The 27,280-nt window shown below is 58.6% G+C and overlaps 1 protein-coding gene across 2 annotated transcripts in view; it reads right to left on the bottom strand.

Moving 5' to 3' along the window:
• NCS1 (neuronal calcium sensor 1) overlaps positions 1-27,005 on the bottom strand; it is a 52,260-nt gene extending 25,255 nt beyond the window's left edge. The window contains exons 1-2 of one of the 2 annotated variants that reach the window (XM_078061895.1): positions 26,872-27,005; positions 2,692-2,716 (exon numbers count right to left, since the gene is read on the bottom strand). In XM_078061895.1, the coding sequence (XP_077918021.1) occupies positions 2,692-2,716; positions 26,872-26,935 (89 nt within the window). In that variant the 5' untranslated portion in view covers positions 26,936-27,005. Of the gene's footprint in view, positions 1-2,691; positions 2,717-26,206; positions 26,395-26,871 lie in introns of those variants that run through there. The other variant, XM_078061894.1, reaches the window with a different exon arrangement.
• Positions 27,006-27,280: the final 275 nt, after the last annotated feature.

The raw sequence follows: 27,280 nt of genomic DNA, 5'->3' as shown, positions 1-27,280 counted from the left end.
CAGGTCGCAGCTGAAATACCAGCTTGGCAAATGAACCAAAGGCACTCCACCTGTCTGGGCCTCGGCTTCCCCATTGTCATAACGAGAAGGGGACCATGACTCTCAGGACTGCCGCATGGGCTGTACTGATGACGATATCAGGATTATTGTTAAAACCACCAACGAAGAGAGGGCTACTAGGCCCTGCTCCAGATGCTTCATGTGACTACATCACTTGTTCTTTAAAATAGTCCTATAATATTTAACTATTATTACCCTCATTTTCCAGATGGGAAAACCAAGACACTGACAAGTCCAGCAACTTGCTCAAGGTTGCTCACGCAGGACGTGGGGTGTGGGTACCCAAGCCCAGCGCCCTGGTTCCAGAGCCCGCCTGGCCGCTCTGCCCTGCCTTCTCCGGGGGAAGCACAGGTGTAAGCAGGGCAGAGCCCGGGGGCTCAAGGGCCCTGTCTAGGAAATGTCAAGATGGGACACTCCTCTGGGTGACAGTGAGGAGGAACTGAATGAGGCCACGTCTGAGAGCTCGCAGGGCACACGGCGGCGCTGGGGAAGCATCTGCCATCTCTCCGGGACAGACTGCACCTTCTGCCCTGCCCGGCAGGGCTCACCATGTGGGCCCCCAGGGCAGCTCCCAGGAGACAAGAGCAAGTATGGGAAGCACTTGGGGTGTGCTTCTTGGGGGCTGAGCACCTGCTGTGGCCAGGCTCCGGGGGCACAGGGGCGAACAGGGCAGGGCCGGCCCTCAGGGCCAGGAAAGGAGGCAGGGAGGCTCACAGATGAGTAACTGCTACGGGCTGTGTCCCCGGCTGTGATGGGGGCCCCTAAGCTAACCTGAGGGCCCAGGGGTCTCAGGGAAGAAGCCCTGAGGGTGGGAGATAGTAGCCAAGCAAAGAGGTGGAGGGGTGTCCCCAGGAGGGGGACAGACCAGGCAAAGTTCAGGAAGGCCCAGGGGGTGAGGTGAGTTCAGGAACAGACAGCAATTCAGGCAGGCCAGGGGGCAGAAGGAGATGGCAGTGAGACTGGCGGGGTCAACAAGGTCAGACCAAAGCGGTCCTCATCCCCATATAAAGATGCCGAAGGCACGGCCTTCACCTGAGCGTCAGGCAGGGTTTCGGCAGAAGCCGAGCATTGTCAGGTTTTTGTTCAACAATGATCCCTCTGGCTGCCAGGTGGGAAGGAGGGGGATAATGTACAGATGGGGAATCCCGGAAGGCTTCCTGGAGGAGGTGACTTGGATGAGCCTTGGGAGAGGAGAGCTCAGCTGGCCTAAGAAGGTAGGAAAGAAGGGTGGGGAGTTCCAAAAGGGAGACAGGAGTAGACAAAGGCCCAGGAAGGAAGGGCGGGGAGTTCTGGAAGGCAGAGCCATGGGGATAAAGACCTAGAAGTAGGAACGTTTCTGGAACGCTCACCTGGGGAAGTGCAGAAGTGAAAATGAGGTCGGAGGCAGACCAGACCCACATGTTGGTCTCGGATGTGGGGGAGGAAGAAGGCGGCAGCGGCTGCTCCCTCCACATGCGCTCCCCCCCTTCCCCCGCCTCCCCCATCGCAGGAGTAGCCAGCTCACTATCCGGGTTCCGCCCACCAGGCTGGGTGTCCGGCATGCGGTCAGCAGAGTTGGGCAGGGCGGCCGCAGCTCCCACCCTCTGCCGCCTGGACTCAGGGACCTGGAGTTGTACAGACTGGCCCCTAGGGGAGCCTGGCCCGGAGTCTCACGGTGTGGGTCCTTGCAGGCCCACCACGGCTGGCTGTGACAGGGGGCACATCTCTAGGCCTCAGTTCCCCATCTGAACGGCACACAGAAGACCACTGGCCATGGCTGTCATCTCTTGGACACTGTGCTACGACCTTCACAGGGAATGTCTTCCCAGTGAGTCATCATTCCCACCACACACACGGGGAAACTGAGGCTCAGAGAATCACTTGAGGCCTCGTCAGGATCCTAGAGTCCATTTCTAAACCACCAAACTTTCCTGGAAGTTATCCAGGCTTGCCTCCTCCCCTCCCTAACCCCCCAACCTCAGGTCTACCTTAGCGTGAGCCTCCCCTGTCAGCACTACATTCTGCCACATTCCACAGGTGACCAGGTGACAGACAATATGCCACTCCCATCTCCCCCAGCCTAGGCAGGCATAACTAATCCGTTACAGCCCTCGTTAATCTCTCACTGCTATACTTTCCCTTTGTTCCATGACATACAGCCTCAGAACCCTTCTTAACACGGCACTCTGGACAGCCACTACAGATTGAATGGAACCGGCATCCGAGAGAAAACCTATTTGCCATCCTTGGTCCAGTCTCACTGATCACTTTATAGAAGAGGGGGCTGAACCCCAGAAATGGGAAGAGACTTCTCAAGGCCACCAGTGACTTAGTGACAAAGCCAGGCCTGGGACCCAGTCTCCTGACTCGTTCCTGGTCCAAACCCCTCTCTTTGGTGAGCAGGGCCTGGTGGTCCTTAGAGATGACACACAAGGCAAGGAGTCCCCAACACCCCCTCTCCACTCCAGTTCAACTGGCTCTACATCAGCCCCTTGTGGACAAAAAAATCTAAATGAAGGCTGCCTCGGACAGGTTGGTAGAGGAGCCAAGCTCAGAAGCCCCTCCCCGTGCCCCTGTCCTGGGCAGCTGGACTGCTGTCCCATCAGCCCAAAGCCTCCCCGCCAACAGTTTGGGGGAAAAACAGCTACTCACCACTGCTGGACTTCCTTCTCGGTAACTGCAAGAGAAAACAGAAGACTTTTAGCTCTGGGAGGTGTCTTAGGGGATGGGCAGACCCCGGGGAGCCTCCTTCCTGCCCTCCCCAGCCCGCCCCCACAGCCTGCCCGCCCCTGTCCCCCAAATGAACAGTCCCGGTCAGGAGCTCCGTGTCCGGCCACCCCGGCAGGGGACAGCACTGGCCTATCCCTTCTGAGGCCCATTGTGCTTCTAGAAGGACTGACAAGAACAGCCCCTTACACGCGGGGTTGGCTCTCCCTGCTGTCCTGGGGGGCGGGGGGGCCGGAAGGAGCATCACACCCAGGCCAGTGTTTGAGATACGCTGCGCCCCACCTCTCATTCCCGGGACAGCACCGTCGGAGAAGGCACTCGGCTGCCCTGCCTGCGTGTGGCGGGCCAGGACAGAAAGGCTGAGCAGTGCCCCAGGGCCCTGGCAGCCCCCAGCCCCCTCCGCTCCTCAGCCTGCCCCTCCAGCCCCCCACGGCAGTCACTTCCAGGTTTTTTACAGGCAAGAAGAGAACAGAGCCGTAAACCAAAACCTGGGACAAGCCACATAACGTGGTCGAAGATCCAGCCAAGCCAAAATAGTCATTCTTTATTGAACCGTGAAACAAACAAAAAAATCTTTTTTTTTTTTTTTCTGAAAAGTACTAAATTGGCTCAGATTGGAACCAAACCAGGGCTCTCTCTACGATCACCGAGTGAGAACATGTAACCACCTCCCGGGCCACACTCAGTCTCTGTGGGGGTGACTTCGGGAGGTGCCTCCAGCAACCCATGCCTCAGTTTCCCCATTTGTAAAGCAGGAATAATAGGACCTGCCCCATGAGCTGTGCTGGGAATTCTATCAGAACAGGTGTGAAATGGGTGTGAAAGCTCCTGAGTCCCTGGCATGGGCCCTGGCCCGCCTACGTGCTCCATGCCCACTTGTGGAAGGAATGAATGAAGGTACAAATGAACGGACGGACAGGAAGGTCGGTGCCAGGTGGAGGTCAGCTGAGTAAAGGAATTGCAGCCTCCTCCCAGGGAAGTGGGAAGGGAGGCCCAAGGGGGTGTCCCTGAATTGCTGTGCCCGACTGGACTCGAGGAGGCCACTTTTCCAAAACCTGCTCAAAGGAAGCTTGTAACAGCTGCCGGACACCAAGTGCCCACCGGCTCCGTGCCAGGGTGGGCCTCTGTGTTTGACTCAGCCGCCCTGACAACAGCTCCGAGGGAACACGGTGTTACTCTGCCCTGGCTCCAAATGGGGAAACTGAGGCATGAAGGGGCCAGGACGTGAAGTGAGAGGGTGAGGATCTAAACTTTGTGTGTGGCTCTGCCATCTGATCCACAGGATGTAACCTGGTGCTCAGACCCCTGGGGCAGGCTGGAGGCCCACCGCCAGGTTCCTCCTCCCACAAGCCCAAATCCCAGGCAGAGGAAGAGGCCAGTCCCCCAATAGGCAGCTGATAAACAGAGGGCACGGCGACAGTGGGAGGTGCCGGCTACCTGGATCGGCCAGACCTAGAGTAAAGAATGCAATTTTCCAAGAGTTTTGGCAGACGATAGAAGGTGGGAAGGGGGTCAGGTGTGGGGGTGGAGAGGGAAAGTGACCTTGGTCTGACCCAGGCTGAGCTGCCCTGGACTCGCCACCCACGCCTGGCAGTGAAGGGCAGCAGGGGCAGGGGATGATGCTCAAAGCCCAAACCTGGAGAGACACAGGAGACCCATCACAGCATAGGCAGGAGCTTACGGGGAACCTACTCCGGAGCCAGACTAGGCTGCCTGGATTCAAACCCAACTCCACAGCTTACTAGCTGTGTGTCCTCGGGTAAAGTACTTCCTCTCTCTGAGCCTCAGTTCCCTCATTTATAAAACGGGTTCTTGTGAAAACTACAATGGCTTGATGCTCTTTCCTGCATAAGAATCCCACAGGTAGGGGCGCCTGGGTGGCTCAGTCGTTAAGCGTCTGCCTTCGGCTCAGGTCATGATCCCAGGGTCCTGGGAGGGAACCCTGCATCATCGGGGCTCCCTGCTCAGCAGGGAGCCTGTTTCTCCCTCTCCCTCTGCCCTTCCCCCCTGCTCTAGCTCTCTCTCTCAAATGAATAAATAAAATCTTAAAAAAAAAAAAAAGAATCCCGCAGGTGGGTGGTAGTCCCGTTTTCCCAATTAGATTGAGGTTCAGACGAGTCCACTTGCTTATAGTCAGCCAAGGTCACCTTGCCAGGAAATGGCAGGGCCAGGACTGCCTTCAGAGCCCAGGATGGACGCCCAGCTGGGTGCCCCCCCACCCTGAGAATCAGAGGAAGAGCTGCATGACCTTGTGTGACCTCGGCATCACATGACAGGAGCGGCAGGAGCTGGGAGGTAAGAGTTTGGGTGGCAGATCCACTGCTGACCTCTGGCCTCACAGGGCCAGAGAAGGCTCCCCTGGAATCCCCTAGCTCAGAAATTCCCCCCAAGTCCCCAGGATGGAACAGCTAGCTACGTGGGGGCAGGGGACATAGTTGGCTGCCCCTCCCCCATTGGAATTGTCCCCAGCATGAACACTGGTTGATCAGCAGGCAGCTAAGCCCCAGGGGCAGTGAGCTGGGGTGGGGGGCGATGGGCCCTTCTGATGCTTTAAGGAGCTAATTAACCTTTAGGAAACAGATGAAGCCATCAGGTGTCCCCTGGTACCATGCCAGGGCCAGCAGGTCATCACTGCCTCACTGCCTGGACCCATGGAGGGTCCTGAGTGGGGTGGGCATCAGGCAGCCCTCTGGGGACCCAGCCACCTACCCGAAGCCCCTCCACCAGTGTCAGGAACCTGGAGGTGACCAGTGTGAACCTGACTGTGCAGGTGAGGCAGCTGAGCCAGAGACCTGAGAAAGGGACCCAAGGCCACGGCCAGAAGGAGGCAGGCAGGAGGTCATTGCCAAGGTCTGCTCAATGCCGAGACCTGCGTTCTTACCATTCTGTCTGGGTTTCCAGGAGCTCAGCCATTCCCACGCTACCTTCTCGATTCTTCCCTAACCACCTGTCCGATGATTCACTCAGGATGTTTCTCTAAATCAGCTCGCTCATTTCACTGACTTGCCTGATCTAGATTTAGTCTAAGCATCAATATCCATAAAATTACCAATGACGTGTGCTGTTCGTATCTTTTCTAATACACAACAAAAATATAACCATGAAGATGACTGTCCTTGATCAAACCTGGCCTCTCCAATAGTGAACACCCCGACATCATGTGCCCCCCTGATTTCATGCCGTGGGAGGACGTGGCATCCACGGAGTGCTCCTGCCAGAAATATTCAACCTGAGTCTAATCATGAGGACATAACCAGACAAATCCAGAAGGCGGGACATTCTACAAGGCAATTGGCCAGGACACTTGAGTCAGTCAGTGCCATGAAAGGTAAAACAAGGCAGGGGATCGTTCTGGAAAAAGAGACAAAGCCATCAAATGCAACTCGCAAAGCCTGGATTGGGTCCTGGATCTGGTGTTAAAGACCAGCCACAGAAAACATTATTTGGATCGCTGGGGAAGCTGCACTATGGGGCGCAAGTAGATGCCCCAATGGACCCGCTGCTGATTTTCTTAGGGGTGGGAACGGCACAGGGGTGGTGTGGGAGAATGTCCCTCTTCATCGGAGATGTGCCCTGAATTATTTAGGGGTGAGGGTCAGGATGCTGGCAGCTTCTTGTGGGAGGTTCAGAAATGCATGCACATATATTTAGAAAGAGAAGCAGCAAACCCCAGCAAAATGCTGGCCGCCGGCGAATCTAGAGGAAGGACACACAGGTGTTCACTGCACTGTTATTTCAATGTTGCTCTCGCTTTCCAAATGAAAGGTTGCCGGGACATATTTGTCCTCATCAGCCCACAACCTGTGTGTGCCCCCATCCCCCCCTCCCCAGCGCAAGAAGGACTGGGGGTCCTGCAGCTCTGACCACCACAGGCACCGGGAGGGAGGAGGGGGTGGGGGACATCACCGGGTCCCTCTGCTCCACACTCCACCCAGATGCCAGAGCGACATTCCCAGGCTCAGGCTTCCTAGCTTCTCCCCGGGGCCTCCATCCAAGTGTGAAATTAAACAGGCGTCCACCCACACCGCGCTTGCACTAGGCGGGTCCATGCTCAAGGCTCAGGGCTCAGGACAACAGAAAGCTGTCCTCAGTGCTCCCTCAGCCCAGCACTGCCCCCTCCAAGCCCCTCGCTAGCCATCCCCCCCGCCCCCTGGCTCCTGTACATGCTGTTCCTCTGCCCAGGACATTCGTCCTCACCTCCTTCACCTGGGTAACCCTATGCACCTTCCCAATCCCCACTGGGATGTCCCTTCTCTGCAGAGCCCTCCTGCCCTGCCACAGCCGCCTCTGAAGCCCCCGCTATGTGAGAATCACTGCTTCCTGCCTGATCTGTCTTCCCATCAGCTCCACAGCGGAGGGTCAGACCGGGCGCTGCCTGCCAGGGCCAGCTCAGCGAGGAGGGGGGCGGCGGTAAAACGGAGCGGTCTGCAGAAGGGGCTCTGGGGTCAGCCCAGCCAGCACTCCAGGCCAGGGCTCTGGTTGTGTGGCCCTGAGCAATGACTCCACACCTTGGAGCCTCGGTTTGCTCATCTGAAAATGGGACAAATAACAGCCTCTGCCTTAGAGGGGGAGGGTGTGTGGAAAGCGCCTGGCATGATGTCTGGCATCCAGCAGGCGCTCAACGGTGCCACTTTTTCTCCTCTTCCCAGCTGGACACTAAGCACCCAGAGGCCAGGGCGCTTCTCGTGGCATACCCCAGCATCACCTGGGCACCTGGCCCGGTGTCCTGCATACGGGAGGCAGAGAATAAACCCTCGTTGATTCCTCATCAAGCCACTTGGCTGCATTTGGGACACACCCTACTGTGTTTCTCAACACGTTTACTTTTACAACTGCCATCGGCTTTGGGCACCTTTACGGATGAGCTGCCTTTCTCCAGCCCCCTCCTGCCTACAGGCCAGGGGGCCCCAGGCTCATTAGGAAACCAGTATTTAAAACCACATGGCTGAGGCGGCGAGAGGCTCTGGGCCAGTGTCCTGTCTTAGCCATGTATAGGCTGTGTTACTCTGAACAAGTTACTTAACCTCTCTGAGCCTTGGTCCTCATTGAAGGATGGGGTATAAACTCCTATCAGACAAGAGCCATGGGGAGAGCTTCTTTTTTTTTTTTTTTTAAAGATTTTATTTATTTATTTGACAGAGAGAGAGACAGCACGAGAGGGAACACAAGCAGGGGGAGTGGGAGAGGGAGAAGCAGGCTTCCCGCCGAGCAGGGAGCCTGATGCGGGGCTCGATCCCAGGACCCCGGGATCATGACCTGAGCCGAAGGCAGACGCTTAACGACTGAGCCACCCAGGCGCCCCCTTGAGAGGTAGCTAGAAAACTCCCAGCTTAGAGCGGGCACAGAGCCAGGAGGAGAGGGGCTGGGCATCCCCTCCGCTCCCCTCCCACGGACCTCCCTGAGAAGCGGGGGAGACAGGGAAGAGGCTTGCTGGTGGCTGGGAGTGGGGAGGGGGCCCAGCCGTGGCCCGCTCCCCAGCTGTCCCCCAGCTGGCTCACTGCAACCAGGCCTTCACCCCCTTTGGCAGGAGTGCCTGCAGAGCCCCTCTCCTCACCACCCCCCCCCCACGCCCCGGCAGGAAGAGCAGGAACAGCACTCCCGCTCCTGAGGCTGCTCCCTGGGCCTCCTCCCTCAAGCACAGCTCTCGTCTGCCAGGAATGAACGCGAGAGAGCTGGTCCCTGGAGCCCAGGATAAATGTTGAGTCTGATTTTGATTTCCCTAAAGCAAAATACCTCTCTCCTGATTGAAGCTCAGCTCAAACACGGTGGGAACAGAAAGCAGGGGTGGTGGCCCCCACAGAAGGCCTGGCTGCAGCAGGAGGGATGGCAGGCCCAGCCTGCTCATTCCGGCCTCTCCAGCCACCGCCCTGTGGCCAATCCAGACCCTGTTTCTGTCTCCAGGGACAGAGGCTGGGTCGAGTGCCTGTGTCACCCATGCCTCCCACCCCAGTTGCAACAAGAAGGCCTCTGGTTTGATGAAGACAAAAAGCGAAAGTGGGGCCATTTGGGCCTGGCCCCCAGCAACCCCTTGTCACTAAATCTGACACTCCGTTAGTCCTGACACATCTGACCACTCGGACAAAGAAGTGCTCAGAAGTGCAGAAAGACAGCTTCCAGAAGCACAGCGCCCCTCAGACAGCTCCTGCTCAGGCCCCAGGCCTCTCCTTTGCTCAACCTCCAAATACTGGAGTCCTCAGAGTCCCTTTCTCACACGGCTGTCGGGGGTGGGGGGCAGCACAGGCACCCCACACACCTCACCCCAAGCTCCTCTCCAGCTGGCCCCCTCTAGCTCAGCCCCTGCCTACACTCCACGTGGCCCAAAGAGATCCCCACCCCAGACTGGACCTCCCCTTCCTGGGGACACCCCTTTCCTGCTCTACTGGGCAGAAAACACAGGAACACCCCCACATTCCACAGCCAGCCAGGTGTCCCCACCTGGCCCCCCTCCCCCGAGCACTTGCCAGCCTCCCACCCACCCCCCAATCTAGTCCCCACCAGCAGCTGCCAACATCCCTAATTTGGCGTGTCCCTCCCCTCGTAGCAAAGCTCAGAGAAGGGAGGGAAGCGGCTGCCATGTGCAGCCTGTCCCTCCCTCCAGCCTGGGGACAGGCCCCCCCACCTGCAGGAGGGGCAGTACCCTCTAGGGAAGGCAGCGTAGCGGGGTAGGCTCCTGGGACCGGGATTCCGGGGGGCTGCTACCCCCCCGCCGTGTGACCTGTCTTTTCCTGTCTATGAAAGGGGACACAGCTCCTCCCACACACAGCAGACCTTACCTACAGTGCTAACTGCAGAGACTAGAGAGAGAGAGAGAGAGAGAGAGAGAGAGAGAGAGAGAGAAATGCTTGGGAGTTTCCCTCCCAGGGCTCTGGCCACAGAGAGCAGACACCTGCACTCCCCCAGCCTCCAAGAGCCACACGCGCCCCGAGCCCCATGTCATCTCCCAACAGACCCGTGTATGCTGCGGTGGAAATACACCGGTGTTCCCGTGGGGGCCGGGGACTAGGCAGCCCACCTTGGCCGTGCAGCTCTCCATAGACTCCAGAGAGCTCCAGTCCCCAGCTCCCGCACCCCATGAAGTGACGGGCAGGCAGCCAGCCAATGGCCATGGACTACTCCCCCCCCCCCCCCCCGCCAGGCCCTGTGCCCCAGGGCGCAGGCCGTGGACACCCACCAGGGGCGGTGTGGAAACAGGAGGGCGGGCACAGCCCTGGGCCAGGTGCGGTGCTAAGGTGCTAGGAGCCCTCGGCCACCGGGGGGTGGCAGGCTCCTCTGCAAGAAGGAGACCTTGGGGACAGCTGCCTCGAGTGACATGCACAGCTACACCCGAGTGACATACACAGGAGCTGACTCTCATTCCATGCCTCCTCCAGAGCAGGGGGAGAGGCGGCCGGCCCTCCGCCCGCCCCACTCCTGCCTTCCATAAATGCCCAGCTGGAGGGAGCCAGCCTGAGCTCATCGGAAAGGCACCTGGCTTCCTGCCCAGAATTCCGGGGCGCTCCAGGCTGAGCGGGGTGCTGCGGAAGCCCCTCTAGCTGACCCAGAAGGAGCGAGTTCCCCAGGACCCTGGCCCCACCACCCTCCCCCACACCCCCAGCCATCCCCTCCGGCCCCCCCCCCCCACTGGTGGTTAGCACACCCACGCCAGCTGGGGCCCACAGGAGTCCACAGGACACGGGGCAGGGCCTTGCCTGCCATGCTCTTACCGCCCCCCGAACCTTCTGTGCAGGCTTACCTGCGGGGACTTGGGGGCATCAGCCATCTGCAGACCCACTTGCACCAGATCTGTGAGCTGCCGCTACAAGGCTAGCCCTGCACCAAGCCCCTGCACACAGGATTTTGTAAAGCCTCCCAAAGCTCCGGGGGTCACAGCTCTGGCCAGAGCGAGGCCAGCTGCTCACCCCTCACCCCTCTGCTCCTGGGACCGACTCTGGCTGACCCGCCTGGAAGCTGGGCTCTCTCCCACCACAGGCCTTTGTGGGGCCAGGTCCGCCCGCTATCTAGCTGCTGTGTGACCTCAGTCAATGTACGCCCCTCTCTGAACCTTGAGCTTCCGTCCCTCTCATGGAGCTGCTGTCGGAGCCAACAAGAGCATGCAGGCCCAGAGCACTGAGCCCAGCAGGTGACGAGTGACACAGAGACTCAGACTATCATGATGACAGCCACGGTGTTAGAATAAGACGTCAGGGGTTTCACTGCCACTGGGGAAGCAGCAGAAGATGTGGGCTGCGGGGCCGGGGGGGCTGATGGGAAATGTCCTCCGGCGCAGAGAGGAGCCAAGCCCTCAAGGGGACCGAGGTGTGAGAGCTGCTCAGGACTGCTCAGATCCCAAGGCAAACGCCCCTGCTCCCCGTTGGCCCCTCAGGATGCTCCTGAGCCCCGGACAGAGCCGGCTCCATTGGCCGAGCTCTTGTATTGCTCCAAGCTCTGTGCTGACAGGTGGGGGGTCCCTGCCAGCCCACCCAGCTGGTGAAGAGGGAAAGGCACCCGTCCGAGGTCACAGTCAGTGGTGGAGGAGTGGAGGTGGGCGCCCAGGTCCCTCCAACTCCGAAGCCCGTGCGCAAGACGGCTTTAGCCTGGATGGTCGTTCCCAGGGAGGGGGCCACCCGCCGAGCCCCGCAGGCCGTGGCAAGCCCTCGCTGAGCACCTGCAGTCGGCCGGGCCCTGGGCGCCTGGGGTGCGAGGTTCATGGCCCAGCAGGGAGCAGCGGCTCCTGCCCGTCAAAGTGCCCCTCGCTGGTCCGGCCCCTGAGAACCAGGCTCCAGGTTCCACCTTTCTCCTGGACGCTGAGACCTTCCCACATTCAGATTTGCCAGCTAAAGCGTGATGTGTGTCTTTCTGGTCACGTCTCAGTTTTCTCATCTGACAAATGGGTTAAGAATGCTCACTCCCACCGGCTTAGGAGGAGATGAAAGTGCTTGGTCCCTGGAGAAGGGCCACGTGGGGAGGAGTCCAGGGGCTCCCCAAAGGTGCCCTCCCCAGAGCCTCTGAGGCAGAGGGCTGGTACGTTCTGGCTCAGATATTCCCACGAGTTTTGCATTCTGCTCCATCATTTATACACATTTATTTTACCCTAAAAATAAAGTTATAAAACACATTGATTTTAATTTCTATCTGTTAAATAACTTTTCCCCCTAAAATTCTTAAAACTGCAAAAAGATGTACTTTGTCTTGTGGCTTCCAGGTGCAAAAACGTCTCCCTTTACTTAGCATTCACTGCGTGCCCACCTGCGCTTAAGCACGTGGCAGGCATTCATCTCATTCACTGCCCGAACGAGGCTGTGGGACAAGGACTTTGCATCCCCCTTCTACAGATCAGGAGACTGAGGCTTCTAGAGGTGAAGCCACTTGCCCAAGGACCAACCTCAGTCTGCAGCGAGGCTGGGACCAGAACCAGGGTCCGTGTGAGTCCAGAACTTGCTGGAGAAGTACAGCATTTCAAACATCACAAAAATGCATTCTGGGAGTTACCTTCCTGCCTGACTCCTGAACTGCATCATCTGGGGCCCTTGAAGAGGCACCGAATCTTTGGCTTCTCTGACTCCCCAGCAAAGGGCCACCGGGGCTGGGAAGCAAAGGTTCTCAATATCTGCTGATCTATTAACAACTTGCTTTGGTCGAGGGACCCACACCAAGGGACACTCACAGGTCCCAATCCCAGCCCTCCCACGTTCCAGTTGTGTGACACTGGACAAGTCAGTTAATCTCTCTGAGGCTCGGTTTCCTCATCAGGAGATTGAGGATAAAACCTACCCTGGCTACATACACAGGGGAAAGCCTGGACAGCGGGGGGAATGGTTTTGTTCTGGTCTTTCCGCCTGCCTGCATTATCTGATTTTGTCTTTCCTCAGCGGCCGGGGGCTCCATGGGGCAGGATCTGTGTCTGCCTAAGTCACAGCCATAAAACAGCATCCAGTACATAGTAGGTGCTCAGTGTGTATCTGCTCTTGGAGAATGCATGTGTGTGTCATGCTTGTTTTAGGTGGGGAAGTAGACGCACCTGCTTTTACTTTCTAGAACTCAAGGTATTCCGTCCGGCTCATTAATGGGCTTGCTCTGATGACTGCACTCCTGGGCACTCCTCTCTTTCTCTCTCTCTCTCTACTCCCTCTCCCTTCTACCTTCCCTCCCTCCCTCCCTCTTCTCTCAAAAAAAGAAAGGAAGGAAGGAAGAACAAATGGGATTTCCTTTACCCCTGCATTCACCCGATAATTAATTGCTGAGCAGCATATCGACCAGGCCCTGCGCTGGGCTCCGGAACACAGCACTGACCCAGACACAGGTCTCTGTCCCCGAGTCTCTGATGAACAGGAGAGACGGACATAAGCACGCAACAGCTTGGCTGTCTAACCATGTGTGCAAAGTGGGATCCTGGCCCACTCAGGGGGTCAGGGCTGCTCCCTGGGGAAAGGGTGCATAGGCTGACATCGAAAGGATGGGCAGGCCTCAGCAGGCAAAGAAGAAGGGAGAGGGCTTTCCGGAGATGACACAGAGTGTGGTGAGCTCAGGGGACCACAAGAAGCCACGGCTCACTGGAACAAGGAACTGGCCAGAAGAAGCACGATGTGGTCCAGGCAGATGGAGCACAGCAAGGGCCCCAAAATGTTAACAACTGCTACTATTATTAATAAAGGTGTCACAGCACCCACAGACAAGACAAGATGACCAGAGCCACTAACAAGGGCGCCTGGGATTGGGGGAGGGGGTGCAAGAAGCCCTGTCCTAGGACCTGTGGGGTATGTGGCATCTGCCTACCCCAGCATCCCCCACTTCCCTGCCTCATCCCCAGACCTGGGAGGGGGTGGGGACATGCTGGGCTGGTCTCCGTCCCCGCTCAGGCAGAAGCCAGGTCAGTCAGAGCCCTTGATAAGGTCACAAGCCCCAGAGCAAGGAAACTTCAGAACAGCAGTGGGGGAGGGGCCCTGAGAGACCCAGCGAAGGTGCAAGCCCCCCCCAGACCGGGGAGCTAGAGAGGACACTGGCAGGGATCAAGCAGGGGCTGTACCAGGAATGGAAACCGGGTGGTCACGGGGTCAGCAGGACCCCGCCCCACCTCCCCCGCCAGCACCCCTCCCTCCCCTTCCTGCCCAAGACGTGGCAAATCCCCCACTGAGAGCGACCAGCCAGCCGCACCTGAGCCCCACTAGGGTGGCCCAGCTCCCGCAGCGTCCCCGGGGCTGCTGAGTGGGGGCTGGAGCCCCAGGCACTCTGGGCAGCCAGCAGCACTGCGGGCTCCGGCTCTGGCCCTTTAAGAACCAAGAGCAGAGGGGCGCCTGGGTGGCTCAGTTGGTTAAGCGACTGCCTTCGGCTCAGGTCATGATCCTGGAGTCCTGGGATCGAGTCCCACATCGGGCTCCCTGCTCAGCGGGGGGTCTGCTCCTCCCTCTGACCCTCCTCCCTCTCATGCTCTCTCTCATTCTCTCTCTCGCAAAAAAAAAAAAAAAAAAAAAAAAGAACCAAGAGCAGAGGGTGGCCTTGACCTGGCCTCCGCACAGAAGTGACTTGTCCTGTCCTTATCCTGGTCCTGGGCAGCAGGAGGACCCCAGCCCTGGGACGCCAAGCAGCAGTGGGGCACAGACAGGCACAGCCACACGCCCGTCAGCCTGGCCGGAACCCACCGGAGGCCAGACGGAGGCCATGACCACTTCACCTGCTGGTGCCTCCTCGGGCCAAGGTGGACACCCCTAGTGTCCCTGGGCCTTCACAAGGCTCACCTGGTTCCCAAGATTGGCCCCCAGCAGGGCTCCCTCCAGGTGGGGCCCCTCCCTGCTGGTCGGCAGCCCCTCGAGGGGGCTAACTCACCATACCTCTGCCTTACCATGCATCTCCTCTCCACTCTGGCCACTGCACCCTCTCTAGGTCCTCAGAGTTGCCACACCTAGATGCCTCCAGACCTGGAACACGCTGTTCCTTCTGCCTGAAACACTCTCAGCATCTCCCATAAACTACCCCAAAAACCTCTTTGCTCCTTCTCAGCTTCAGGTAGGGCCAGCTAATTTAGCACATAAAAATACAGCATGCCTGGTTAAATCTGGATTTTGAATAAATAATGAATAACTGTTTATTATGGCTGGCAACCCTACCCTCAGGTTTCAACCGAAACATCACCTCTTCCAGGAAGCCCTCCCAGATGCACCCCCAACCCAGTAGCCTCCCACAGCATTGTGGAATGCCCTGTCTTGATGCTTATCCTAGTCTCCTACCCGTTTCCCCACCCAACTGCAAATGCCAGGAAGGCCAGAAATCCATCCATCCGTCTGCCCTGCATCCTGGCACCCACAGGACCTGGCATGAGGCATTCATCCCACAAAGGCTTTCTGCATCTGGAAGTAAAGAGCGGCAAGGTGACCCGGGGATACCCTTGGCTGAATTCACCCCACATGGGCACCCAGGGCCTCCAGCCCTTCTCCCCCCGCCGGCTGGGCCTCCTTCTCACAAGCACCCCCAGCTCCACAGAGCCCGAGTCGAGGAAACCCAAATCAAGGTAAGAGCAGCTAGTGGGCTCCTCTCCTTTATTTTGAGGGCTGCTGTTAGTTTTAATTAAGATCATGTACCACTCAGGCCCAGCAAGGGCCTCATCACGGGCAGTCTGGAAATAATAATCACCCACCGCAGCCGTGTGAGCTGCTGAGGTCTGGACAGGAAGCAGGACCCTGGGGGCCGGGGGGCAGAAGCCCAGCAGCACGGGCTTTGAGCCCCGTCGAGCGCCTCGTCTGCCCAGCACACACACCATATACTTTTGAACAGAAGGGAAGCATTCGCTTTTTCCCCCACAGTGCCAAAAATAGCCCCATCTCCTGCCTTTGAACAGGAATCTCTTGGTTCCTACAAAAAGACAGGAGCGGCGGGGGGGGGGGGCTGCAAGGAGGGGCCGTGTTGGCTGGCTGGACCCCTCCTCATGTCCCCAGCCCCGGGGAGGTCCTTGCCAGGCCTGACTTGCTGGGGCCCAGCCTCCCCGTGCCTGACTTCTCAGGACACCCCCAGACAGGGCAGGCCCCCCAGCCCCAGCCCAGGAGGTCGGAGGGGGCCAGACAGGAGCAGAGAGCACAGACCCGAGATGGGTGAGCCGCTCCGCTCACTCGTTAGCTTCTTCCTTTCCATATTTGCTTGTTCGTTCCAACGGGTATGCGCCAGGCTCTGTTCTAGGAGCCAGGGGGACAGCGGTGACCCCCGCAATGAGATGAGTCTGTCCTCAGGGTGCTCACAGCTGAATGAGAGAGCTGAAGGTGTCCTCGCCACCTGGTCTTGGGAGGCCACAGGCCGGTCCCTGGGCACCTCCCTCGGAGAGGCTGCCGGGGAGCTGGCACACGTGGAGGGCCAGGTGAAGAGCGCCCCCGAGCTGCCCCTCGCCCAGGGCACGGACCCTCATTCAACCTGGCAGCAGGCCTGTGTGAGGCCACCCGGGCTCAGAGGAGGGGTGCAGGAGCTTGGGGACCCACCAGGCCCTTATGCCAATATTTTCACACTCATTCCAGCCACAATCCTGGGAGGTGGGATTATCATCATCTGCCCATTTTACAGGTGAAGTAAGGAGGCCTGAGGGAAGGAGCTTGGCCAAGGTCCCAGAGCTCAGGAGAGGGGCCAGGCTTCTCCCCCAGGCCTTGCTGCTCCCCGAGCAGGAGCGCCTGCCATGACACCGCAGAGAAGCCATCTCCACTCACGTCGCCGTCCCCTGACCCTCCAGTTCCACAGAAGACAAAGCAGAGGGTCAGGGTAGGAAGTGGCCACAGGGCTGGGAGGTGGAGAACGAGGGATCTGAACCCAGCTCCATCTGCTGCCAAATCCAGGACCTTTCTGGTTCCCACAGCAGCTTCTTAGTTGTTTTTGTTTTTTTTTTTTAAAAGAGGCCACCTTCTGTCCCCAAAAGGCCAGAGTGGTGGGGGCGCTGGGGAGGCTGGGGAGAGAGAGAGGGAGAGAGAGAGAATGGTACTCTGAGCCCACTTCCTAGCTGAAAACCCAAGCCTAAAATAAAAAAAGGAGAGTGCTATTTCTGCTTTGGGTTAAACATTCCTCAAAGCCACATTCCTCCCGCCCTCCTCCTTCTCCCCTGCCAGGGAATCCGGAGCACGGTGGCCTGGACGCCCCATCAGCTTCCTGGTGCCACCGCATGAGACCAGGAGTGCCAGAGCCAGCAGCTGCCCAGCACCCCTTCCTGGGCACCCCCCAGCATGGACTCAGTAGGTGGGGAGCACTGCCCCCTGGGTGGCCCCATCAGGATATCATCAGGCTAAGAAAAGGTGACTCCCCATCACATAGACACGGGACACTGGAGAAATGGAGACCCTGAAGGGGCAGCTAAAAGCCACAGCAAGTCGGGCTAGAATGAGGACCCCAGACTCCAACCTGGAGATCCATCCCCTCCTACCCCACCCCATCTGATTGCAGGTCAGGAGGACAAGCAGGTCCCACCCTGGTCAGCGGAGGACCAAAACAAAGCAACACATACACTTTGGAAAGCCCAGACTCTTATACAGAGGTGTTCACAGGCCTGCCCTGTGCATGGCTCCAGGTCGGGCACTGCACAAAAAACAAATCCACCACGAATGTCCCAACCCTCAAGAAGCTTACAGTCGCCCGGGGTGCTGCTGCCAGGCCTCCAGCCCCTGAGGTCCCCTCTGTTGTGTCCCTGAGCCTCACACTGCACCTGTGGTCTCCCACTTTGTCCAACAGATGTTTCTTGAGGCACCCTGGCCATGCCAGGCACGGGCAAGGCAGGACGGCTGGGGGCACTCCAGGTGTATCCTGTTGATCTCCATGGCCTTATCCTCGGGCTGCCTCCTGCTTCACAGCCCCAGCCTACAGGCTCCCCAAGAGCAGGGATGGTGCCAACACTGGACAGTGGGACACACCACTCCTGAGCCCACAGGCTGGGAGGATCCCATGAGGTGAGCACAGCACTGGGCACCTAGTGAGCATTGGAGCCTCCCCTGGGACAGGCAGAGGCTGAGAAAGCCTCAGAGGCCTGGGGTGGGGCAGCCCCCTGATGCCCAATCCTACCGATGTCCCCTGGACTTCTCACAACTGCTCGCCTGCTGCCTTCCGAGCCAAGCCGAGGTTGCCCCAAATCCCTTGCGAGAGGCGAAACATCTGGAACCAGTAGGGCCACGTGTAAAGCTATGAAGCTGGAAGGATCCTACCCACTGTCTAACCTCACCTCCAGCCCAGGAATCTGGGATGTCCAGCCAGTATCTGATGAACAGCTGCCTGAATGCCTCCAATGATGGGGTGCTCACTACCCTACTCAGCAGCTCTAAGGTTATAAGGCTCACAGATTGTAGGAGCCAGGCACATAGAGGGAGGGGCATTGCTTTGCCAGACAAAGATTTGAGCCTGGGCCCCAATGTGGCCACTGACTGTCTGGGAAGCCATGGGCATGTCTCTGAATCTGCCTGGGCCTCTTTTTCTTCACCTGTAAAATGGGCACCATAGTCCCTACTCCCAGGGTTGTGGTGAGACCACAGGGCGGTAGATCTGTACTCAGTACTCACCGCTCAGCATGCTCACTTGGTAAATGGGGGCTGTCACTTCTGCTATCCCTCCCCAATCCCCCCAGCGCCCCAGGACAGATGGGCTCCCACAGAGCACCGTGGTAAGGGCAGGAGGGTGAGAAGCGGCAGCCAGGTTGTCTGGTCCCAGAGCTCAGCAACTGCGCCCCCGGCTTCTGACTCAGGTCTCCGGGCCCATCTATGCCTCCCGCCCAAGCTCCCCCCCCACCGCCCCCCCCGCCAGGCGCATCTGCATTTACAACCTGCGCAGAGCTGCCCTCACACACACCAGCACGCGCACGCGCGGGCACAGACGGGCCGCCTCACCCACACACGCCCGGAGCACGCCCACGCGAACCGGGGCTCGCACACGTGACCCAAGCCCCCGCCCCACCACACGCCCACACCGGGCACCCACGCTGGCTCACGATCGCCCGCACACCTCCAAGGCAGCTTCTCGGCACCCTCACCCACAAGGGCCCGCCCCCCACCCCCCCACCCCGACCCGGGATCAAACACCACCTGCATCACTCACCAGATGGGTGGCCTTGGGCCCACCCTGCTCCGCTGTGAGCCTCAGTTTCTCATCTGTAAGCGAGCACCACCCAGGATTCCTGGGAGGAGCTGGCGATGGGTGCGTGTGAACCCTGAGCTGGGTCCGGCAGAGACGGCCTCTGATCCTTCCACGATGTTGATTACAGATTCGCCCTCATCACTCATGAGCCGTCAGATTCCTGTCTCCACGATCCCTAACCTCACCCACAACAGCCCCAATTCGCAGATGATAAAACCGAGGCACGAGAAATTAAGAACTGTGTCTGCGGCCGAGACAGCCCATGATCCCAGGTCAGCAGACACCAGAGCCCGGCACGCTCTGTCCCTGGGGCCCCGGTGTAGCTGCCCCACAGAAGTCTCACCAGCTGGAAATCTGAACATCGTACAGAAAGGGAAATTGAGTCCCAGGGGCACTGGGGACTCCACGGGGACTGTCCAGGCTGAGGGTTCTGGGACTGAAGCCCAGGCAGGTGTCTCTCTGGCCCTCCAAGGCTACGTCCATGCAGGGACCTGAAGTCCAGCATTCCAGAGCCTGTCCTCCCTCCCCAGCTCAGTGAGCCAGGAGCCCAATGCAGAATGATCCTGCTGCCAACCAGCTGGGCCAAATACAGAGGCCATCACATTTGCCACTCACTCCCAATTTATCCAAGGGCTTGTGACTGCTCACCCTGTGACCACCCAAGGGGTGGCCAAGGACTGCCGTTCCCTGACACGAAGAGCTTAGCAGCTTCTTTCCTGTGAGAGTATTTACTGAGCACTTACTACACACCAGTCCCTGTGTCCACCTGTCGGGAAAAGCACTGTGGTCCATCCCCACGTCACACACAAGACGCCCAGAACTCAGAGGGGCAAGGGGCTGGGCAGAGTCACAGCCAGAAGACAGCAAGCTGTCCCACAAACGCTCAACGCTCTGCTGTCCTGCCCTCAGCTGGGAATCTGACCCCAATTTCAAGTTACCTGGAAACCTGGCACATAAATTTATGACGTTCTCTGCCCTGGTAAATAGACCACACCCAGGACGTGCAAAGTGTTACATCTCAAAATGCCAGTAAGAAGGATGCTCTTTTTAATTGATACTGGTTTTTTTCCTTGCCTGAGAGGAAGAGATATTTAGGACAAGATGAACCAAATCAGAAAACAGCAAGACACCCCTGTCTCAACCCCAAGAGCCAACCCATCATGGCACAGTGGGGAGCACCCCAACATTTAGAGCCAGCAGTCCTGGGTTTCTGCCTGGTATTTGCCTTGTAACCTTGGGAGGAACACTTCATCTCTCCAGTACTTGATTTTTCCATTTGTAAAATAAAATAAAATAAAATTTGTAAAATAAAATTTGGACTATATGATCCCAAAATCTCCTCTACCTCAAAGATCCCAGGGTCCTATTTAATAGTAATCAAAAGAATGAACATTGAAAGAGTGAGCTACTCTTTTCTTTCCCACAAAATCAGCAGTAATCAAGAAAAGCAGTAAGACTCAGTGCTGGCAAGAATGCAGGGAAAGAGGCACTCTCTCATCCATGTTTGCTGAGAATGGAAATTGGAACATACTTTTTGAAGAGTGATTTAACTATTTTTCTATCAAAAGCCTTTTTTTTTTTTTTTAAAGATTTTATTTATTTGACAGAGACATAGCAAGGGAGGGAACACAAGCAGGGGGAGAAGGAGAGAAGCAGGCTTCCCACCGAGCAGGGAGCCTGATGCGGGGCGCGATCCCAGGACCCTGGGACTATGACCTGAGCCGAAGGCAGATGCTTAACGACTGAGCCACCCAGGCGCCCCTCTATCAAAAGCCTTTTAAGACATCCCCAGGCTTTAACTCCGCAGCTTCATTTTGGGGAATGTATCTTCCAAGAAGAGCTACATGCAAAAATTTATTGCAAAGATGTTCATACAAAGATTGAGGAGAAAAATGTTTGTCACGGCACTACTGATATTGGCAAAAAGAAGAAGGAGGAGGAGGAGGAGGAAGGAAGGAAAGAAGGAAGCAACCAACCTAACTATCCAATGGCAGGGGATCAAATAAAATGTTGCATTCATATGATACACCATTAAAAAAAATCATGCTTTTTATTTTTTTAACCATGTTTTAAACTTTTTTTTTAAGATTTTTATTTATTTGACAGAGAGAGAGACAGTGAGAGCAGGAACACAGGCAGGGGGAGAAGCAGGCTTCCCACTGGGCAGGGAGCCCGATGCGGGGCTCGATCCCAGGACCCTGGTATCCTGACCTGAGCCAAAGGCAGACGCTTAATGACTGAGCCACCCAGGCGCCCCTAAACTTTTTTTTTTTAAGTGGACTCCATGCCCAGCGTGGAGCCCAACGCAGAGCTCCAACCCACGACCATGAGATCAAGACCTGAGCTGAGATCAAGAGTCAGATGCTTAACCAACTGAGCCACCCAGGCGCCCCTTAAAAATCATGTTTTAAAAGAATAGTTAACGATATGAGCAAACATTCACAATTGTCAGGTTTAAAAAAGTTAGAAAATAAAAAGTATATAATCCCAAATGTATAAGGTAATGAAACCTACACACCAAGTCCAATGGAATCTTCCTCCTAAATACACCCAGAATCTGTCTCATCCCCACTGACACCCAGTTCATCACCGTGACCACCCCCTCCTCCAATCCATTCTTGGACTATAGATAAGAACACTCTCCAAACCCACATCTAACTTTCTCCACCACCTCCTTCCATGGCCCCCCACCCATCTCAGAAAATGTGCAAATCCCTTCCCAGGGTCTTCGGGGCCCTTGGTGAGGAGTGACATGAGCCTGGCCCAGCCCCAGCCGCATTGCCCGCTGCCCATGATCTGCCCAGAGGGGCCGAGGTCTGGCCTTGGGAGGAGAGGAAGTTGGGGGGCCAAGAGAAAGGGCTTTCACCTCACACTGCCAGAATCTCTGGGGTGGGGTGGGGCTGGGGCTGGAGACAGAAGGAGCCAGAGGAGGCAGAAAGAGCCAGAACAGGTGTGAGGAGGAGGCCTGGGCTCTGTGACTCCCCACAAGTCCCTGCCCCTCTCTGGCCTCCTCTGCTTCTCTCTGCACAAAGGGGCAGGCGGCAGACCCACTCGGCCCACCCTGCTCTAGGAGACAGAGGATCCTAGGACTGAAGCTACCAAAAGTTTAAAGGGTCCCCTCAGAACCAGGCACCGTGCTAAACCCTTCACATGCCTGTGAATCCAACTCTGGGGCCTCTGGGCTGCTCATCTTCCACAGGAGGAAAGTGAAGCTCTGTGAGAAGGGGTGTGCACAAGGAAAGAGCCAGAACCCCAGCACATCTGGCCCCGGAGGCCCACTATCCTCCCTGAGACTCTGCTGCCAAAGAGCCCCCCTTCCCTTTCTGGCCCACACTCTGGACCTCAAAGCATCCTCCCATTTGGATCCACAGAGTCACATGGGCAGGTGTTACAGATGAATGGGCCGGCGCTCAGAGAGGGTAAGTGACCTGCCCAAGGTCACAGAGCCTGACTGAGGACGCAGCCCCCTTCTCCAGGATACTGAGTTCTTTCCTAACAGCAGATGTGGGCCCACCTTAGTGTAACGCCCCTAACCTCAACTCCTCTTGCTGCTGTTCAATCTCCCCTCCAGTGGAGAGAGGGAACGGGCCTCCCTGGTCCCACCCTCTTGTGCCCAGGATACATAGGATTACAGAAGCCGCCTTCCTCCCTCTGGGCCTTCCCTCTCCTGGGTGGCTTATTCCTTGCCTGGCTGTGGGGCCCTTCACAGCCCGACCCATTTGTCCCCAGATGGGTACCACGTACTGCCTCCCCCCACGGCAACGTCTTGCCCCCCTCTGGCTGAGCAGCACTGGGTGGGGGGAGCGATCATCGGAGAATATTCCTTCTCTTACAGGAAGGGACCCTCGTGTGACCTTCCCAAAGCCAGGGAGTTACAAGAGCCCAACTGGTGACACCCGGTATCTCTTCACCCCAGACGCCTGACCGTGAACGAGGGTCCCCTTCTCGGCTCTGGGTGGCAGAGGGGTTAGCTGCCGGCTACCCAGACCTCCCCCCGCCCCCGGTTGCTCCTCCCCTCCACAAGGTGCCACGTGCCGGGCACCATTCTGGGCATCAGGAAAAAGGCTGCAGAGACTCAAGGTTGACAAGCAAGGTCAAGACAGAGCCTGGGCTGACCAAGAGCGACAAGGAGCAGGCGACCTCCTCCGGGTCCTGGACAGAGGGTCCCTGGGGAGTGCCGGGAGCACCATAGGGAGAGGCTAAGGAAGGGAGGCGGGGTGGTGTGTGTCTGTTGGGGCCGCCTGGCTGGAGCCCAGAAACCTTTAAACCAATGCAGCTCAGACCGCAACAAACGGCTCGAGCCCCATAAGCTTGGTATTTTGGACCATCTGGCTGGTTTCCATCTGAAGGCAAGAGTTACATCCCTCTCCTTCCCGTTTCAATGTCTGCGCCCAACCCCGAGCGAGCACTCGATGAATGGCAGGTGAGGGCAGAGCAGAAATTACCAAGTGGGGGTGTGGGGAGACCACTGCAGGTAAAACAAGAAGCTGCTAGGATTCGGGCTCACCGAGGATCCCACCTTTCTCTGCGTCCTATGGGCCAGGCACAAAGTCCGGGGCCGTGGGAAGATGCCCCGTGTGGAGAGATGAACTTTGCCCACAAGATGTATTTACGATCAACTCAAGATGAAGCTGAATCGTGTAGTCAAAGCGACATTTGGAACGACTGCTCCCATGCATCCTTACATCCTTGACAAGTGTTTGTCGCGCCTTAAGGAGGACCCTTTACAAAAGGCCACGTATTAGGCTATAAGGGAATTACCCTGTTGGTGCCTTACGTCCCCTGGGAGCCAAGTACCATGAGCATACCCATTTTGCAGATGAGGAAACCGAGGGTCACTTAGGGGAGGGGCTGGCCTGTCCCACAGCCTGGGCACGCAGGGTTGACAACAGCCCCACCAACAAGCTGGAAGACAGTGGGCCAGGCCTCCAAGAAACCGGGCTGCCGGCCACAGACTCTTGCTCTCCCAGTCCCGGCTGGGCAGGGGCCCCCATCAGGCTCGAACCTCCTGCTGCTCCTGCATATGAGCTGTGCCAGGAAGGGGGAGGATTGCACGACGGGGCATGATGATTTACAAAATCTCATCTGCAGAGGAGGAAAAAATCTCCTCTGCAGTGTTCAGCCTGAAAGCCGGAAGGTTTTAGTTAGGCTGCATCCAGATGTGTCTTAGACTTCCTCCTGCCCAAACACCCCCGCCACACACACACCAGGACAGTCTCTCCCACGGAGGAGGAGAGTCACCACCAAGGGTGGCAGCCAGCGATGACTCAGGTGTGAACATCTGGGCTCCCCTCTGGGCACTGCAGCCAGCTGTGCTCTCCCGAGGTGGCCTAGGACCCCCCAGAACCAGTGTGGGTCTTCAGATGGGGCTCTTGGGAACCAAGATCTGCGTGACAAACACCTGTCAAGGACGCAAGGCCCTGGACCCAGCCCAGACCTCAGGACTGAGAAATCGGAGCGCAAAGCAAGCGGTGCACTTGGAATTTAACAAGCTCTCCCACAGACTCTGACGGCCCTTGCTCAGTGCTCCTCTCTTGACCCCACACACAGAGCCCCCGGAACACAGAGCAGATGGCTCCAGCGCCCATCAGAAGGAAGCCCATCTGGGGGCCTTAGGACAAGCTGGAGGCTTTCTCTGCTTTTCCTGCCGGGAGACTTTTCATCAACAAATATCTGTGGACCTACTAAGTGCCAAGCAGCAGCAAGGGAGACAGACGGGAAGCCAGTGACCCCCCCGCCCCCTCCCCCAGCCCACACCTAATAAAGGCTCTACAGAGGAAGGTACTCGGCTAACTCTCTCTGATCAAAACTGTTCCATGTCTCCAAAGGCCTTTAAAAATAGCCCAGGCCAGCTCAGCACTACCAGACCCATTCCTAACAAAGCCCTGTTGACTCAACTTCTCCTAAAGTTGACAGATGTGCCCAGGGGTGGGGCGGGGGGGGCAGCAAAATGACCTTCCCCCCCAACCCCTTCCCATTTAGAATCCACCATCAACGGGCTGATAGCAGCAAACAGACAGGGACCCACAGAAGAAAAGCCCCTCCTGACTTCTCGGCCTGAGTTCTGAGGTCTTTCAAGGGGCATAACTTTGGAGACGGACGGAGTTTGAGTCCTGACACCATGTGGTGACTGGCCGTGGATCTTGGGCACAGGACTTCACCTTTCTGAGTCTTCGTTTCCTTGTCTGTCAATGAGGTTGGGAACAGTGCCCACAGCGTGTAAGATGATTCTATGAACTAATGATGCCAAGAGCTCAGCATGTGACATGCTCAGGAAGCAGGCAACCTGGCTTCATTCAGCTCACAGTGGGCCCCCCTGCTCCACCAGCATGGGGACGCCCTGGTTCAACCCAAGCCCACCACTCCTGTCAAAGCCCGTGGTGCCCTCTGCCTCCCTGGGCCCAGGAACCTGGGAAGTCCCACCTGCAGCCAGCCTGAGGACCCCTATGGCCCACATCTGGACAGAGCCTGAGGAAAGGCCCAGCAAGTCTCACAGCAGAGCAGCCAAACTGGGCCACCTCCCCGCTCCCCCCATCCCCCCAGGAAAGAGGGTAAGAGCGGTAAGGACCGAGTCCCAGTCCTTGGAGCCTCCACGCTTCAAGGAGCAGCTACTGGGATGTGAGTTCCTCGCTGGAGAATTCCACTGGAGAAGGACCAGTACCTCCCAGCAGACTAGCGCCCACTCAGGAAAGCCCCCTTTGTTCTAAGCACGTGGGGGCGAGGGGCAGGTTGCTGAAGCGTGGGCTTGGCCAGACCTGCAAACGTGCCCAGAAGACCGATGGAGGGGGGAGGGGGGCCGAGGTTGTGCAATGCACCACCAGAAGCTGCCTCCCAGGCCTCCATCAACGCAGGAGGCTGGCAGTCAATCTCCTGCCCCTGGGAAGAGTGCAGAGGGGCTGGCCCCCCGCAGCTGCCCAGGTATGGGGTCTGAACTCCAACCCACACCCAAGGCCAGTGCCCCCTTCCAAGTCACACACACAGGCAGGAGCCCTTCCAGACCATGCAGCCGTCCTTCTCCCGGTCCCCCCCCCAAAAAAGAGCATGTGGTCATGACCCGGTGCCATGAACCCCTGGCAAGCTGGGGTGTCCCCCCAAGAGGCTGCAGGGAGGGGAGAAGTCCGTGATGGAGAAACCGAAGATGCGAAGGTACCGGACAGTTGTGAAGTTGAGCCAAGTGGAGAGACACACTGGACCAGCTCTGGAGAAGCCCGAAACGGGCAGACCCTCCTCTTAGGGGGGCCCCGGACGGTGACCTGTTGAGATGGCCCAGACCACCCCACGCCCCCACCCCCCCCACCCCCCGCCCGCTGTATCAACCCATTTCCCAATGTGGCAGATAGAGATAGAAAAGGGAAGGTGAGATCAGGGCCAGGGGAGAATTCACCCCGTAAATCCTGCAGCCCACAGGGCGCCCAGGACCCCGCGCCGCCGCCGCCTCGAGCTCTCTGGCAAGTCTCGCCCTCCCCACCCCCCCCAACGCACACGATCCGGGCCAGGGAGGGGGCGAGAGGCCCACCTCGAAGCAGCGGCAGCAGCAACAGCAGCGGCATCGTGATGCATGAATCACCCACCCCGCTGTGCTCGTGCCAGTCGGCTCCGCACAGCCCCAGCCACCGCGCCACCGGGAGCCCCCTCCCCGACCACCGCCCCTCGCCCTGGCACAGCCCGGCCCTTTCGGACAGTTCTGCAGAGAGGGGGCTGCGGGGGGGGGGGAGGGGGACGGCTGGAGCCGGCCCTCCCGGCCCGGGGGGTGGCCCCGCGCGCGCCGACAGGCGGCACCCGTCCCGGGCGTGGGGGGGAGGGGTGCCCTAGAACAATAGGACCAGGTGTGGGGCCGGGGGCGCGGCCGGGGGCTGCGCAGGGGTCCGCGCGGAGGCAGGGCGGGGAATGGCCGAGGGAGGGGTGCGGCGGGCGCGCCCGGAGGAGGGACGCGGGGTCCGGGGGTGGGGGGTGGGGGTGGGGGGTGGGGGCCGGGCGTGGGGGAGGGGCGCGAGGGGGCGGAGGCAGCGCCGCGGAGCGCGGGGCGGGGGTCCCGGCGCGCGCACTCACAGTAGGTCTTCCTGGTCAGCTCCTCCACAACTTCGGGCTTCAACTTGCTGTTGGATTTCCCCATCCTCGGCGGCCGCGGCCCCCGCCCCCGGCCGGACCCCGTCGGGGCGCCCAGCGGGAGCGGCTCGGCCGGCGCGGGCCGCGGCGGGCGGCGGGCGGGGCGCGCGGAGGGCCGGCGGGCCGGGGCCGAGCCGGGCCGGGCCGGGCCGGGGCCGCGCCTTTGTCTGCGCCGGGCCCGCGCGGCCCGGGCGCGGGGCTCCGGCGCGCGGCGCTGCGCGGCTGGCGGCGCCTCGGCCCCCTGGGCGCGGCGCGGGGCCGGGGAGGGGGTGGGGTGGGGCGCGCGGGGCGGCCGGCTCGCAGGCCCGGGGCCGTCCGGCCGCCGCCCTCTCCCGGGCGCCGCGGCGCGGAG

The sequence above is a fragment of the Halichoerus grypus genome, chromosome 14, assembly GCF_964656455.1.
Source record: "Halichoerus grypus chromosome 14, mHalGry1.hap1.1, whole genome shotgun sequence".
Taxonomy (NCBI): Eukaryota; Metazoa; Chordata; class Mammalia; order Carnivora; family Phocidae; genus Halichoerus; species Halichoerus grypus.
Note: the sequence above shows the minus strand (reverse complement) of the source record. Positions and strands in the feature narration are given on the sequence as shown.